We start from the raw sequence: 16840 nt of genomic DNA on the forward strand, positions 1-16840 counted from the left end.
CACTTTACAGTGATCCTTTCTCAAACTCTGCTCATTTTGCAGTACAGAACAGATCCCACTATATTTCTGGGACCTAAACATCACCCAATGACAGTTCAGCTCAAAGATGCAATCAGGATCAGAAGATTAAAATCTGGGCTAAAGCCCTCAACAAGTCATTCATGCAGCCCCCTGTATCTCTATCACCCTGAAGATCCCAGCCCCAGTCTCCAGAAGCCAGCAGCTCACGCCTTACCCCTATCATCAGGTGGCAAACTGAGGTGCAAGAATCATCCCCTCCCACTTCCCAAGGGATGTAAAATTTGGCCCTTGAGTGTTGCACAGGTTTCACACTGTGGTGGAGATCTGCACTGAGTCCCACTCGCATCAGCAGGGCTATGCTTGTTCTGCTCTGATGCAGCTGAGGAAGCCTGTACTCTTCAATAGGTTGCTCTGTTTTGTACATCCTACTCCCACTTGCGCGCACAAAGCCCAGCCAGCCTTTGGGCAATTCCCAGCACAAATAGGCTAGCCTCTATTTTCAGCAAGAGCCACTGCCATTGCTTGGATTAACATCAAGACATTTTTCTTATGTTCTTTCCAAATCCCAAGTGTAGGGGAAAAAAGGAAAGACATTATCCTCTATGTAATCTGTTCAAGCTGATGTGCCAGGTTTTACATTAACAAGCAAAAGCTGCATTCGGTCCCAAATACTTTGTTTAAAGCTCTTCCAGGTTGACCTGTGCAGTCAGTGGTGCCTGAGTAACCATAGCAGCATATTTGAACAATGCCAAATACTTGTGAACAGACACACAAAAATTTAAGAGGTGGGATGCACAAAGCCTGGATCTCAGTAAAAAGCAGAACTGCCACTAGAAAAAAGCCCTGGAGCTGCTGATGAACACAAGAGCAGAGTTAGAGCTGCTGCTTACCAAGACCAGAATGAGAGGCACAATGGGTGAGTGAGGGTGCTAGGACAGCCTCAGAATGCATATGACAGCACAGGTCTACACAAGTAAAAGTGGTGGCCAAACCAGCTTGGGAAGCATCCTGAATTGTCTAAATGCTTGTGGCCACCAAAGTTACTTAACTAGTAAGTTCTCATCACTCCCTTGTAAAAGCCTTGTAGGTGCTAATTTTCCACTTGACAAGAGCCTCCAACAGGCCAGAAGTCTGAAGCACACATTGACAGCTATTTCCTGTTAAATTATACTTAATGCAGAGAGGTATATACCTACTGCAATTATCCCTGGAGCTAGAAGTATCTACAAGACCTTAGAAACCTTGAAAAAGCTAATTAATGCACTGCCATAAATAATCTGATCTCTTAGGAGGATATGTACTCTCTACACAGTAACTAACAGCTCGCTTTAATGGAAAAAAGGGTGATTTGCCAATGCATATCTGTATTTTATTACAGGTGTTTATCAACCATTTAAAATTTGCCATAAAGAAAGCAGAAAAGAAAGAGAAACCCTAGCCTAAAACACAGCACATTCCTGCAAGCTACACCATCCCTGGAAAGCAAATCTAGGTCTGTCCTGTTTTGTCAGACACAAATATCTCCCGCAGGGAAGCCTCATGTGAAATTAAGAGTCAGTGCAGATCATTTGTCCCAGATCCTTTTACAGCTGCAGAGATAGAAGGTTACTGCACAGGACAATCTCTTCCCAGCTCTGCACCACAGAGGAGGCAATTGCCTGCTCTGTGCCCTCTGAAACGCGAGGAAAACCAGTTGCTCCCTGTTGGAGATAAAACAGCTATGTCTGGAACACTGTCACCTCAGGCTTCCCAAGCACATCAGCAGCAAACACCAACTATAGTAACAAAGGAAGGCTATAATCACCTGCTTAGCTAGTGTTGCTACCCAGAAAGTTTTGGCATATTCTTTTTAACACATGAGGTTATCCTTTAAATAGGTTTTCTTTTGCTCATTGAGTTCAGGGGAGCAATCTTTTGTTGTGGAGGTAAGCCTAGGTGATGAAGTCCTCTGCAGTAGTGTATGGATTTGAAGTTAGTTGTAAGTTAGTTTAAGTGTTTTGAAAGATGCAAGTAGAAGTATCTAATACCTTATAAACCACCTAAACCATCCTAAGAAATAGTCATTCAGTTACCACTCTGAATACTTAATAAGCACTCCAGAATCACTGATGGGAACTACTTAGTGATCTAAAACCCAGGGCAAACCTCTTGCAAACGTCTTTTAGCACAGAAGAAAAGCATGCACCATGGCACAGACACTCAACACTGCCCTTTGCGAGGTAAGCTCTGCTCCCTGTGATTCCCATACAAGCTGACTGGTAGCAAGGGAACAAGTGGTACTGCAAAGGTAACTGCTTGGCATCCTTCACTTGTCAGGAGCACCTTGGAACAGCACTGTCAGGAGCTAAATTGCCTGGGCAAACATGTGCTGGGAGCCACCTCGGGTCAAACAGCAAAGCGTCTTTAATAAACAAACCAATTTCTCTCAGTGGCATCAAGCCATCAGTGAGCTTCCATGTTTGAAGCTTTGCCAAAACACCAGCCCAGCCCTCCTGTGGAGAAAGAGCTGGACCTCTGAACTCCTTCTGCAAATTTATACTTTTGTAAGTGCAGCCTTTTAAAAACAGCTATAGCCAGGGGTGCAATTAATTCCATTCTTTCCAGAAGACTTTCAGCTCTGTAAAACTCATGTATTATTTAAGCCCCACAGCTAAACCATCAATATTATGAAGGTCCAGCTTTTTCTGTGTAGAAAAAGAAGAGAAAGAAAATGACGGTTTGGTGAAAGATCTGTGGAACAGTCCTGCAACACCTTCAAAACTGCCAGATTCCCCAGCTACCAAGAAAGACTTCAGTTTTGCAGTGAGTACCTGACTAACAAAAGGTCTCTGTTTCAGCAGGGTCCTTGCTGTGCCTAGCCTCAGATTCCTACTGCGGCATCAAGGGAACATCCTCTGCCATAAAAGCTTCAGCCAGGCCACTTTATCCTGCATGTGCACCCCTAGCAAGATTCAGGTCCCCTCAAGGATGGTGCAGTAGAAGGCACCTGGTATTCCCTCCCAACCTGGATAACTGAAATCAGCTGGACAAAGAATCCTTATACACACATACAGGTGCCATCAGCAGACAAGAAATATCTAGTCTGCAGTTACATACATATTTTTTTTACCACTGTTACCCCAATTGAGAAAATACCAGCTTTAAACACCTAATACAACACATCAGCTTTGCTACCAGCTGCATTTTGCCTTTAGGAAAGGCCTGAGGGAAACTAGGTCTCTGGAGCAAAATAGAATCAGCTTCTCCCTGGCAGTCTCCCATGTTTGAACACTGGGGAAGCATGTGTGAAAATTAAGGTAGAGCTTTACTGGCAAGAATTTCTGTGGTCTTCCTTGCATTTGAGACTTAAACTAACACTTTAATGAGAAAGTGCTGCCCAGCAGAAAGTCACCTGCATAAGGGAATCTGTCTCCAGTTCACACTGGGATTACAGACGCGCTAAAGCCTGCAAGCAAATACCATAGGTATGATATAATCTACATTTTCTAATTGCCAGCCAATTAGTAAAAAAAAATGTCTGAAGAAATACAACCTGGATTTACACACACCAAATGGTAGATTCTTTGTTGCTCAACAGTCACTAAGTGCAACAAGTATAGACAAACACAACAGTGCAGTACAGAAACCGAACAGCATTCCCATCCAAGAGATCATGTGGAGACCCAGGCAGTTCACATCTCCCAAGTGATCCCAGTAATCTGACTTGTTCTGATCACGGATACTGCTTTTAGGAGCCCTCGCTCTGCTTGGCTTTAAACAGAAACAGATTTTCTATGAAAACTGCATTACTGCATGTTCCAAGTGCTGTAGCTGTCAGTCAGCTTTCCGTAAGTTATTACTTCTGTGTATTCAGCGCAGTTTGGGAACTGAAGGTTGCCTTGTCACTTCCACGCTCCATAAACAGTATAGACACTGGAATATGGTAATATTTACTCCTGTTTTGCCATCTGCTTATATATGCACATAAACCATGTGACTCCCAGAATGTGGAGCAGCAGAGGAACAGCCGTAGCTTTTCATCACAAAATAAAGGTACAAAAATCAATACACATCTTTCCTTTCTAATAAAAAAGGTACTACTGCACAAAAGGAAGAACATGCGTCGTGAAAAATAAAAACAAAATAAACCCCACACTTTTCAGCAGAATATACAGTCCTTAGCTTCAGGTTTCCCTGAATAGCCAGGGTCTAAAAAAATAAAAGCCCCAAACCTTCCCTCCAAATCCCTACCATCTTGGTTACATAGCCACTGAAAAACCAAACAAACCCAAATCCAGAAGACTAAGTTGTTTACCTTTAGATGAAAAGATCCACCTCTGCTCCAGTCAGGTTGCAACAGGATGAACATCCCCAAACACCATCGCGCCTGAGCACTTTGACATACCTTAGAAAAACCCCAACTTTTAGCACTGATTTCCACAATGAAGAGAGGCACCATTGCTCCTTCACACAACCAAGCAAAGCCCAAGGAAGGAACCAAGCAGACACTCAGCAACATCAGCCTAATAACAGCCCCTGGACCAGGTGCCCTCCCTCTGCTCAAAACCAACAATTACAGCCCCCACCCCAATCACCTCCCCATGCAGGTGGGGCCTCTCACTCAGGTGTTTATTGTTAAAGGCAGTGCTAAAGACAGACCTAAGACTGGGACTGTAGTCAAATAACTCTACACAGCCAAAGGAAGTGTAAAAAGCCTTTTGCTTCCCTCACTGCCAAATTAACCCAAACACCCAGGCAGTGTTTAAAACAATAGACCATAGCCACACACAGCCTTCTAGCCACACAGAGAAGTGTCCAAGACAACTTCACCATTGCACTTTTTAACAATAGAGTAAAATATGCAAGAGCTGAAAGGGGAAACCTCGACACAGAGAACTCCAGACTTTGGTTCCTCCAGTGTATTTTGGAAAAAGCTGATGAAGAAAGGTGAATTGACTGCAGGGCTGATGCTGCTCCTAGGATCTAGCCCACGACACTGGAATTTTGCACTTTCTCTGAGTTGGACATCTTTGGACATTGTCTTTGGACATTGATGGCTTTTTTTCCTTAGGGCAAGAAAAGTACCATTATAGGCCAACCAGAAAAAGCATGTTTGAAATCAAGTTGTGTGATGCTTCATAGAAACCTCAACTTCTCCATGGCCAGAGGATGTAAGAACCAGACAAGCATTTCTGCCCCAGCTGACTGTTCTCTTACAGAAAGCACTATCAAGCTGCTAGTTTACCAAGCAGAGCAGTTGGTTTACTGTCAGACCCCATGGACACTGAACAACTTACACCACTGCAGTGCCTCTGCTATCACATTTCAACAAGTCATTTCTGTGTTGGAACAGTTTTTCACATTGGTTTAGGACATTTATGTTGCCTACAACTCATCCTTCACCCAGGAGGATCCAATTTAGCCCAACTATAAAAATGGGTATGTACATGGGCTCTGCATCCCATCCCACTCCCATGAAACCACTGTATCCCAGGCCACACCACAGATGCAAAGGTAAAAAGCAGATCTCAGCCAGAGCGTCAATCACTGCATCCATACGTGGAAAAACTCTCCCCAGTTAAGGTTACATGCAGACCTAAGCCCCTTCTAGTTGAAGATTGTGATTTAAGACATTTAGGGAATAAAACCAACTTCTTACAGGACTGTACTTCAACAAGGGCAGAGAGAGAGAGTAGCCAAACTGAAACCAGCTATGAAAGAGAACATTCAGTGTCTGGCATGACTTTAAAGGAATTAAAAGACTCATTTTACAGTGCATTTTAATTAAAAGTTCATTATAAGAATTTTCTTTTAAGAACAGCATACTACATATTAATGGAAATATGTAACTTTATCCTACAAATGGGACTGTCACCATATTATTCTTACAATTCAAACATATGAAAAATAAATATGATATTTAGCTTTATAAATCCCCCCCCTTTAAATCCTTTTTCTTTTAAATAACAAAAGTATTAACTCTTTCCCGTTACAGTGCATTTGCTATCCGCAAGCCACAAACCAAGTAGTCACATCAATGCCAAGGAAACAGCAACACTGCAAAATATCCAGAGAAAGTGATAAAAAAATATAGTAGTCAGCCCAGTGCTTACAGAAGAGACAATCAACAAGAATTGAAAAACCAGCACATTTTCATATTACATAAGACCATTATAATAACAGAGAAAACAGTGCAGAAGACTTATGCTGGAAAAATATATAGCAATTCTCAGCAAGCAGGAACTGAACTTTGGCACTTGCTCTTAAAAAGGCCTTTCAAAGCAACCCAAAATGGAAATTCACTTAGTCACAGCTTGGATATTTAAAAAAATAAATACATTGACAAAAGCAAGAGAAACAATAGAGAAAAGTTTACAGGCCAGGTCACTACAAATTCAGTACATTCATCCTACAGAAAATAGTCTTTCATCCACCCATCTGTGCTGGGATCCTGGCTAGCAAAAGACAGGCTTTGGGACAGAACCTTACCTGAAGCATCTCTGTTTCAGTGGGGCTATGCTGATTACACAGACCTCTCTTTAAACTCAACTAGAATAGCATGTCTCAGATGCGTTGCCTCCTAATCATAAAACAAGGATTTCTAATCTGCAAATTAAAAAGCAAGACCCTTGCACTCAGACAGTGGCTGTTCTTCTCTACCCATAGTTGCACCATAACCACTGTAGTGTAAGGATGAAGTGATTTCTCTAAAAAGGGCTAAAAAAGAATGGCTTCCGTTCAAAGGGGAGACGATAGACTGGAAGGGAGGATTCACATGTAGCGTGTTCATCTCAACGCTTTGCCAGCACTGCACATGATCAAAGGGAGTACTGTAGTTAACATGTGCATGGCTGTTTCCCTCCCTGCCAGAGCAGCTGATGTACTAAACTCAGGCCTAACCAAAAGGCTGCTGCAAGCCAAAGCATATTTTTGGATCAGGCCATAAAAAAACAAGGGCTGTGCTAGCCGAGAAGTGCTTCTTTCAGTGTAAGGCTCAATGCCCCCAACTAGCAGCTATCTTTGCACTGAGGCAGTTTACTCAATTTTTTTTTTACTCTTTTGAGGAATTAAGCCTGGGGAAGGACAGAGAGAAAAATAAGTGCTTTAGATTGCACAGAAGATTGTCCTACTAAAGGGGGCACTTGAAGGGGAAATAATTGCAGCTATAAATCTAGCAGACGCTCTTCACATGTCTCCACAGGCCATTTAGTAGCACCTCCAAACACATCAACGTTGTTATCAACCCAAGGTATGATGTTGCCAGGCATGTTGGTAGAGCAGTTAGCAATATTCATGATGTCTTCACTTTTTAAGACCCTGTCCCATATATTGAACTGGCTCATCTCTCCAACGAAGGCTTGAGTTGCATCAAATCTTCCTCCTACTGTGTCCTTTAGGCACACAAGAGTTATGATTAGATGAGAAGGTTATTTCAGCATTTTCTTCTTCCCAACTTGAAGACCCTCCCCCTGAGCCACACTGCTAGAACAAGGTGCAGAACCAGGTCACAGCAACAAACAGCTTCAAGGTTCTAAAAGGACTACTTCGAACAAGATATTCTGAGGAACATTTAAAAGCTTCAATCTGAAATTTGTCAAAACAATTCAAAGCAAACAATGCTTTGTGAGTACCATTACACAAAGCACATATAACTAACCCTGCCCCCAAGCAGTAAAGCAGGAAGACAGCTTTAAATACTGAGGCTAATTTAGGAGCCATTTTGCAAGGTTGGCACAGGACGACTTCAGCAAGAACCGCACAGATATGCACGATCACTGCAAAGGCTATGGCTAAGGACTAAACTGCAACCACAGCCCTTGACCAATTGTCTGCAGGGTCTCCAAGATGCAATCTTGACTTCCAAATTCATAGGCTTCTTCTGGTTCTACCAAATGACTAACTCAGACTGCTACTGCATATGCCTAAAAACATTTGCTCCATCCACTGCTCTAGGGCAGAAATCACACATTTTGTGTGATCACACTCACATGAAACTGCTAGCATAGGACAGAACCAAGCATAGTACAGACAAACAGCATGAGTTACAGAAAGCCTGCCAGCCACTTAACAGTAAGCTGGAGCATCTGCTGTCACTAGAAGAGAGATACTGAATTGCTGGAGAGGGTCCAGAGAAGGGCAACAAACCTAGTGAAGGATCTGGAGCACAAGTCTTACAAGGAGTGGCTGAGAGAACGGGGATGCTTTAGTCTGGAGGAGAGAAGGCTCAGGGGGACCTTACCACTCTCTACAGCTATTTGAAAGGAGGTTGTAATGAGGTGGGCATCAGTCTCTCCTACCAAGTAACAAGTGATAGGACAAAACGTAACAGCCTCAAGCTGCACCAGGGGAGATTTAGATTGGATATTAGGAAATATGTCTTCACCAAGAGGGTTGCCAAGCATTGGAACAGGCTGCCCGGAGAAGTGGTGGAATCACCGTTCCTGGAAGTGTTCAAAAACTGTGTAGACGATGCCCTCAGTAACATGGTTCAGTGGTGGAAGTGGCATTGCTGGGTAAGGGTTGGACTTTATGATCTTAAAGGTCTTTTCCAACAGGACCAAGTGTGTAACAGAATTTTCCTCACTGCTGCTGTTTGTTTGGGGAGTTTTGAGTTTATTTTTTTAAACCCTGGAACACATTGTCATTCACTTACCTGTTCCTGACCCAGGATCAAGACACCTCCAGGTTTAATTGGGTGCCAAGGAGCAAGATTCTCCCCAGTTCCAAGCTTCTCACCATCTTGAAAAGCCTCCCACATTCCATCTCTGGTTGTCCATGTTATACAGACATGGTGCCATTTCCCATCACTAATGAAGAGAGGGAGCTGGGCAACCTACAAAAATCCAAAGGATAATGCATGTTGCAAACCAAGTCTACCAGCTCAAGCACAACAGACAGTATTTACTCTGAACTCAGAAGCAAAAAATTCACAGGCAGAAGTTAGTCCACATCTTCCAACTTTGTCCCAACTCTCCTGTATTCAGACATAGACAAGACAGCCATACTTTTTATTCTAGAGGTGATGCCTTTGTTTCATCTAGAATCAAGTGACACAAATACCAGTCTAAGCTACTATCAACCCACTGATCCTGTATATTAATGTGGCATCTGTTGTTTAAATCTGTGGTTAGTCCTTTCTTTACATCCAGTGCTTTCTTTACATCCAGTGCTCATGTAAAGTTTCTCTTAAAATCTGGGGTTTGCCAGCACCATTTGCAGTAACAACTCTGATAAACCAATCTGCCTGCTTCCAGTAAGACTTACGGGAAATGTTACATAGGACCCCAAATAAGGAGGAACTATGCTCCTTTAGGAACTGGATCTAAAAACTTATTCAAGGCAACATAAAGACACAAATGAAGTGGGGTGTGGAGCAGCAGTGACGTAGGAAAAGAAAGGCATCACAGAACATTAATAGTACTGACAAAATATCACAGAGAGTAAGTTATTGCTAAGGATAAGCAACCTGAGGTTTCCTTCTTTTCCACAACCCATTAGAAATAATTGGCTTTTCACTTTTATTGATTTTGGAGGATGATAAGGCCTTTAAAAGTGCTTAACTAGTCACATGACTGAACCACCCTGAGCTGTAGATCTGTAAACACCTGATCCCTCAGAGAGAAGCGAGTTACTAGGAAACCCAACTGAGGGTGGGGAGAAAGTGATTTGTTCTAATGCCAAGTTTCAGTGGTTCTTGTTTTCCTCAAGCCTTATTCTGAACATTGTCAGAAACCATCAGTGTGAAACAATTGTGCTTTTTGTAATTAAAGCCTGAAAAACTGTATTTAAACAGATGTTCAGTCACTAAGCATAAAACTCCAGTCACAACTGCATGCCTTCTGCTTTACATCTTCAGCAAGATTCCTCTTAACATATCTGAACTTCTGGGATTACAAAGATAGAAATACCACAACTGGCTTAGATATCACAGGTTTTGCAGTACTGTGCCATCAAATATTGCTTTCATAATTGCTTCCAAAATTTGGTTTCATAAAACAAGAAACAAGATGGGCTTGCAAATTCAGAGGACATGTATAAGTGCGTGCACATCTAGATGTCTCACCACTTTGTCTAAGCACACAAGTATATGTACCGTTTAACTTTGCTTCAAGTACCTTTATGAACTTGCAACAAACAGATGGACAACATTACCATCTCAAAGGCCCAGAACTGGCTTCTCTCAGAAAATGAAAGAGTTACTAGGGGGTTGGACTTCATTCTGATTATACAGACAATAAAGAAGACTTAATCAATTCTCACCTTATCATTGATTAGCAGTTCAATTGGATTATTCCCCCACTCTATAAGGACAATTTCATTAGCCTGCCCAGGAACAGCATATGAGAATGGAGTGCCAATTCCAGGAGAAGCACTTGATCTCAACCACAAGCATACAGTAAATGCATAAAGCTCTGGCAGAGTCTTCTTGATCTTCCCATATAAGTAGTTAGTGCGAAGAGGAAGGGAGACTTTGAATTCATCGGGTGACTTAAATGCACTGTTACCTAGAATTACGTTGAGGAAGAAAAACCTTTAGCATTAAGCAAAACAATGTATTTGTAATTCAGGCTAAGAAATTATGCAATTGATAATGAGAATCTTTGGAATTTCAATCACTTCGGAGAGGTACACAAGAAAATTATACTGAAGTAGTATTACTGAATGCTGATTTTGCAGCACAGAAAAACACAGCTAGATGCAACACACCGTGCTAATTATTTCTTCTTCCTGCTCATTTAGAGCAAAAGAATAGATGACAGACAACTAACAAGAAGCTGTTAAATACTTTTTTCATTGCTTAGTTCATGGCTAGAGGCCTGCCTATTCCAAACAATTCTAACTGCTTTAAGAGATATGTGCTGTTACTAGACATGGATTCTCTGGTATGCTCATTATTAAAGCATCACAGTGCTTCAAGACCAGTATTTCTTTTCCTACTCCTGCTACACAGGGAGTTAGCAGCAGCATCTCCATTTTACAAATAGAAGGCTGAGAAACAGGTCAATGCTCCCATTTTGGGTGGCCAATCTGAAACAAGAAAAAGCTGCCATAGTCCAGAAAGCAAAGTTAAATTCAGCAGACCAATTTCTGTCCCACAGACAAATCAGGAGGAGACTTGAACAAAAACATACAGCTGAAGTTCAAAATTACCTGAATTAAAAAATGCAATATGAACTTAGGAACTACTAAAACATTAGACATTTAAATACAAAAGCAGAAATTCTTAATTAGCTTCTTCTAGAAGATGTGGTAAAAGTGAGATGTTCCAGAGATGTTCATGAAACTGAGATCCTTAAAACCAAAGCTTTCTAAACCTGCAATACTCTGTATTATATAGTTCATGTATACTGCTGATGTAGTTGCTTCAAGTAATTTTCCAGAATTAAATATTAAGAAAAGAGAAATCCCACATTGTGCCACAAAATAAAACCCCACAGTTCTGTAGTAGAGTGTCACCCTCAACTTTTTAGCAACCTGTTCTTCCAAGTCCCACTCACTTCATTTACTCACATTCCTGAAACAAACTCAATCCCCTCAGAGAACTTCATGCTCAAATCCAAATGAAGAGCTGTTGTCACAAAAGGTTGCCACAATCCCCATATGTAATTTTTAAACTGTTGGCATTCTCTCAGTTCCCATTCTCAGAAGCAACTGAAGTGTTTTGACTGCATTTTTCACAGAATGAGGGGGTGGAAGAAGAAAAAGCTTATCTGTCTTTAGGAACATACAGACCAGAAACTGAGATATTCTAAACTCTAGACAAAAGAACCCCAGGATCTTAAGACTAATGGTAAGCTACCTCCACTAGGCTGGTACAACCAATCTCACATCCATAAAAGAAACATATCCCATTAAGAGTATTAGTCACTCAGAAAGAACTTAAAGAAGCAATAATGGGTTGGAAAAGAACAAACAATATTAATCTTTTTTATATTTTTCAGTTTGTTCTCATGACTTGAGAACATCCACAACTTCAAATGATAACAAGATCCTCCAGAGCAATGTGCACATGCACAGGACAAGACAATCCTTTTCCTACATAATGTGAATTTTTGGACACAATGAGCAAGAAATAGTTATTCCCTTTTAGAGATGAGAAAACAGGTTTTGACTGAAGAAGTGACCTGTTTGTGTCTTCAGCAAAGCTAGAAATCACATTTAAGTCCAGGTACTATTAGTTACAGGATTATTTCTCCACCCAGTCCTGCTTTTTAATACATCATTTACTGCTGCCAATGGAGACAACTGGTGAAGGAATTACGAGAGACTTTGGGAATTACAATAACTGTACAAACTTCAAACTCTTCTACCCCACCGTTAACTAACAACAGCTGCCTCAACTACAGATTAAAAATACCACCAAACCCCAAAGTTCAGAGCATCACCTTATAAAGTTAGCTTTTTCCTCCATTTATTTGGTCTTAGGACCATGAACAGTTTATGACGCTCTAGTTAGTTGTCAGGAAGGAATGTCAAACAATCTGGCATGTAAAATAAAAGCACAATAGAAATACTTTTTTCAAAATAGGTCAGATCACTTCCAATATTATCTGCATTTAACCTACAAAATCAGTAAGTTCTTACATTGTTATTACCCTCAATTTGATTTGACAGAGAACCCAAACGAACAGAGCAGCTAAATCATGATGAAAGAGAGCAAATTACACAACTAAAAGCCTGTGTCTTGGTTCCTGGCCCAAGTTCTTCTCTTCCCTCAAGACTTAAACCAGCCCACTCTCCCCACACAGAAAATAAAGGTGGGAACAGGCTATTTTTAACCTAGATTACACATTCTTGTTCTCCCACCACTCCCTGTCTCCTTCTGATGACTTGCTGATATGAGTCACATCTTTCAGAGATGAGGACTAGCAATAGTTGTCACATAAGACATCAACATGCCATGAATTCTCCAGATCTTTATTTGTGGTTTAGGTTTTATCTTGGCTCTCAGGAAATACTTTATGAGGAAGGGATCTTCTTCCTCTTCTCCTTTTCCCCTCCTTCACACTTTGTAAATGAAAAAATAGATGCAATGTTACACAAATGAATCCATTAGACTGCATTTTAAAATTCATGATACTTATGTTTGCACCATTGTGAAAGCATGCCCATTAAGCTGCTTTTAAGCAGAGAGACTATTCACCTTGGAAAAATAATTCAAAGACTGAGCAGTGATATTTACTGGTACTCCAGTCCTACAATCTACTCTGTAGAAACGTATAGTCAATACAGAGAGATAGTTTTGTTCTTTAGCCCACTTCCATGGGCATTTGTAATTCAAATAAACAGACTCTACTCGAGCATAGAGATCTCTGTAATAATTAATCTAAGTATCTGAATAAATGACTAGGATTAAGAGAGCATCCCCCAGTGGTACCATGTGTAATCTACTGTAAACACTGAAGGCTATACACATGGGATATAACATAGTTCAAATATCTGCATTTACCCAAAGTCATAACCAGCAATGAAAGGAAAGACCAACAGGAATACTTCCAAAGCAGCAGGAAATGATTCTGGTATAAAATGCCATTTGTTACATCAAAGGCAGGTGTGCTAATTAACTTTTGCCCATATGATTTTCAGACCAAATAAAGGCAGCTCTACTTAGATACAGACTTGACATTGTTTAGGTCTTTACCTGACACGTGTCATACTTTCTTTCTATTTCCACCTGCCTCCTTATAGAGCTTTCTGTCTCACAGACAGTAAAGAGCTTCACTCTAACCACCTACATATGCCAAATTAAGAGACAGAAAGCTAAAGCCATGCAGAGGTCTGTCAGGCAGGAAGCCTGTGACAAAAGGAAAAAGGGAATCCAAGTATTTGCACTGTCACCTACTATTTAGTCCAGCACCTTAACTGTCTTGCCCTCAAAACCTACATTTAGACTACTGTGCTAGAAGGAGTAAACAAAATTAATCAGCACAGGGAAGCTTTTAGACTCTGGACAGATTACCTTTTTCTAATTCAGAAACTCTCTCTAGCAGTGCATTCAAGGCTGTCTCAGTCTTCTGCCGATGGGCTGATGTCTCATTATGAAGCAAAGACTTTTCATCCTCAAGCTCAGCCACTTTGCTCAGGAGTTGGCGTTCCAGGTCTCCCAGCCTTCGCTGAAGCATCTCTCGAAGGTCATTAGGCAGTGCTGCATAGGACACATTGGCTCGGAGCTGGTGCTTGAGTGGAAATAAGAAAAAAAAATTAAAAAAAAATGCCATTTCTAAACCAGAAACTGTGAAATAAATATATGCCCTTGATTCAAAGGGGAGAAAGCAAGATCTCAGAGTTCTCCAGCAAGTACAAAAGAGACATCGCTTTCCAGCACTTGTAACATTCAGTGCTTTTATCAGCAGCGTAGCTAAACAGGTCCTGATTCAAAAGGGCACTTTTGTTAGAGATTTTCAGGGTTTCATATGAAGGAGTCTTCATACATTTAAGTTCAGTAAAAACTAATGTAGGGAGCCAAGTCTAATGTACTCCCATTAGTATGGACATGTGGCACATTAGCCACTTTTTGGTTTACTTACTGGAAGTGACATTGGTAGCCTCAGTTAACAGAAAAGAACTATTATTTCTTTTTAAATAAGAATTTAAGCTACTTCAAAAGCAAATCTACCAAATGAAGGTTTTCCCAGTTTTGATTTTCAGAATAAGGAAATCAGATGCTCTTTAGGTCAACTCTAAGTTTAAGCCACCCAAAAAAAAACACCAACCCTCAAAACCTCAAAGAAACAAAACCCACCCCCCACTCTCTCAGATAACACTGGTGTCTTCAATGATGCTAAGAAACCAATGATTCCACCTACCATATTATTCTAGTAGAGTTGCTCTTCTACAGCCCTAAACCAAAGATGCCTCACAAAGCCAGCAACAGTAATAAAAGGGTGTCACGCTACCAGATTACTCAGAATTGTACTTGAAAGACAGCCCAGAGGGTTCAGACCTCACAGAACAACCTTTAGGAAGTTACTTGCCATCCTCACGTCATTGCCAACTACTTGGAGAGTAGCATGAGGACACACATGTGTCCTCATACGACTTAAGAGCGTGGAAAGCAAAACAACATCTAGCAAGATTCCTGTGGGAATACTCTCTATAAAATATTTCCATCAGTTCCACTCAACTACAAGCATTTTCCAAAGGCTTGTGGAAATCACTTATTAGTAGGCTTGGACCAAACACTCCTTCTATTCTGAGACAATGAGAATTAGGCTGCTTTTACTCTATGTCAGCTCTAAATACATCATCTGATCTTCACAATCTGCCCAACACAATCTCCTCATCACCACTGCTCTGTTCAGCACCATATGCCAAGGTCTTACTGCCCAAGACGTCAGCTGTATAACTCAAACCCCATGAAGTCACATTCCCAGAAAGAGAGATTTAGACACATTAATACAGAAACTAAACTGGTGACAAGGAGGAAGAGCATAATCCCACCCCCCACACAGTGGGAGAACACAGTTACAGAGGGGCCTTTTGGGAATTTTAACCATTGAAGCAAGCAGATACACAGTCAAAAAAACAAGTCAAGGCCAACTATGCAACTTGTTCCCAGAGCTTGGCCAGTTGGGATTTAGCTCTACCACGATTAAGCACAGTAGCTGCGTCCATCAGCTGCCCAAAGCCATACCTAACTCGTTCCAAGTCCCTATGCGGTGGGCAGGGGTGTCCCGCCCCGGCCCTACCTCCAGGCTCTCCAGCCGGTCCTTCAGGGTCTGCATTGTGCGGCTCAGCTGGTCGATGACCTGCGCCGGGTCCCGCGGCAGGTCGCCCATCGTGTCCTTGCCTTTCCCCACCTCGTTCCTCCACGTTCCCGTAGCGGACTTGCCGTCGGCACTCTCACACCGGCTCAGCTTGCCGGTAAGCTCCCGGATGGCCTCCCGCTGGCTTCCGATGGTCTCCTTCTGCTGCAGGACGGTCTCCCGCAGCTGCAGCACCGTGGCTTTCAGCTCCTCCTCGGGGGACAGCGCGCCACCCTGCATGGGCACCGGGGGCACGGGGCAGCCCGCGCTGGTCGCCTCCAGCGGCAGTGAGGTGCACACGAACCGACTACCGGGTGGGCTCTCCTGGGTGCCCGACGCCGAGCCCCGGGCGCCAGCGGCTACGGCGAGCAGGAGCCCGGCGACCACAGGCAACATCCCGGCTGGTGAGCGGGGCGACGGCTCGGAGGGGTCGCCGGGACGGGGGCCGAGGCGGCGCCGCGCCGATAGGGGAGGTGAAGCAGACCCCACCGTCCCGCGCCGTCCCCACTCCACACGCCTCTCCCGCGCCCGCCGCCGTCCCACGGCTTTTATAGCTTGGGCGCGCGCGTGGAGGGGGCGGGGCCCGGCTCGCGCCGCGTGCGCTGGTTGGCTGCAGGCGGCTCTGACGCCATGCGGTCCCCGGGGCCGAGACTCTGCTGGGGGGACCCGGGCGGCGGTGAGCGGAGCGGGGAGCGGGGGCATCGGCACCGCCGGACCCGGACCCCCCCGCTTTGTCCAGCCATGTCCTGTCAACAGCCAGGGCAGGAGGCTGCGGAGCCCACCCGGCAGCCTGTGCCTCTGGCCCAAGGGCCAGACGGGGAAAACGCTGCTCCACATGTCCAGTTTGAGCCTCTCCTGCTTTAGCTTATACCCGTTGTCCCTTGCTCTCACAATACATACCGCAGCGCAGAGCCTGGCTCCATCCCGATGATCTCCTCTGATGGACCCTCTCCAGCATGTCAAGGTCCTTGTACTGGGAGTTCAAAACCGGACACAATAGCTGCATGTGATCCAGGCAGGGACAAGTACAGGAATAGCATTAACCCTCAAACCACTTCAAACACAGACTGTGTTCTGCTGACCTGGGCCAGTGA

The 16840-nt window shown here is 43.1% G+C and overlaps 1 protein-coding gene across 1 annotated transcript; it reads right to left on the minus strand.

The window, feature by feature from the left end:
* Positions 1-5763: 5763 nt before the first annotated feature.
* NPTX2 (neuronal pentraxin 2) lies at positions 5764-16217 on the minus strand. The gene is made up of 5 exons (XM_005145314.3): positions 15690-16217; positions 13961-14177; positions 10261-10505; positions 8654-8833; positions 5764-7391 (listed from the first exon to the last, which is right to left on the minus strand). Exons 1-5 carry the CDS (start codon positions 16140-16142, stop codon positions 7164-7166), a joined length of 1323 nt encoding a protein of 440 aa, XP_005145371.3. The 5' UTR covers positions 16143-16217; the 3' UTR covers positions 5764-7163.
* Positions 16218-16840: the final 623 nt, after the last annotated feature.

This window comes from Melopsittacus undulatus, chromosome 8 (genome assembly GCF_012275295.1).
Source record: "Melopsittacus undulatus isolate bMelUnd1 chromosome 8, bMelUnd1.mat.Z, whole genome shotgun sequence".
In the NCBI taxonomy this organism is placed as follows: Eukaryota; Metazoa; Chordata; class Aves; order Psittaciformes; family Psittaculidae; genus Melopsittacus; species Melopsittacus undulatus.

Bases quoted from the DNA above. Each gene is read 5' to 3' on its own strand.
- NPTX2 (XM_005145314.3), bottom strand. From the start codon at position 16,142: ATGTTGCCTGTGGTCGCCGGGCTCCTGCTCGCCGTAGCCGCTGGCGCC. The intron at 14,178-15,689 runs GTAGGGCCGGGG...TTTCCACTCAAG, and splicing joins ACCGGCTGGAGAGCCTGGAG to CACCAGCTCCGAGCCAATGT. The intron at 7,392-8,653 runs GTAAGTGAATGA...GTGTGCCTAAAG, and splicing joins TGATCCTGGGTCAGGAACAG to GACACAGTAGGAGGAAGATT.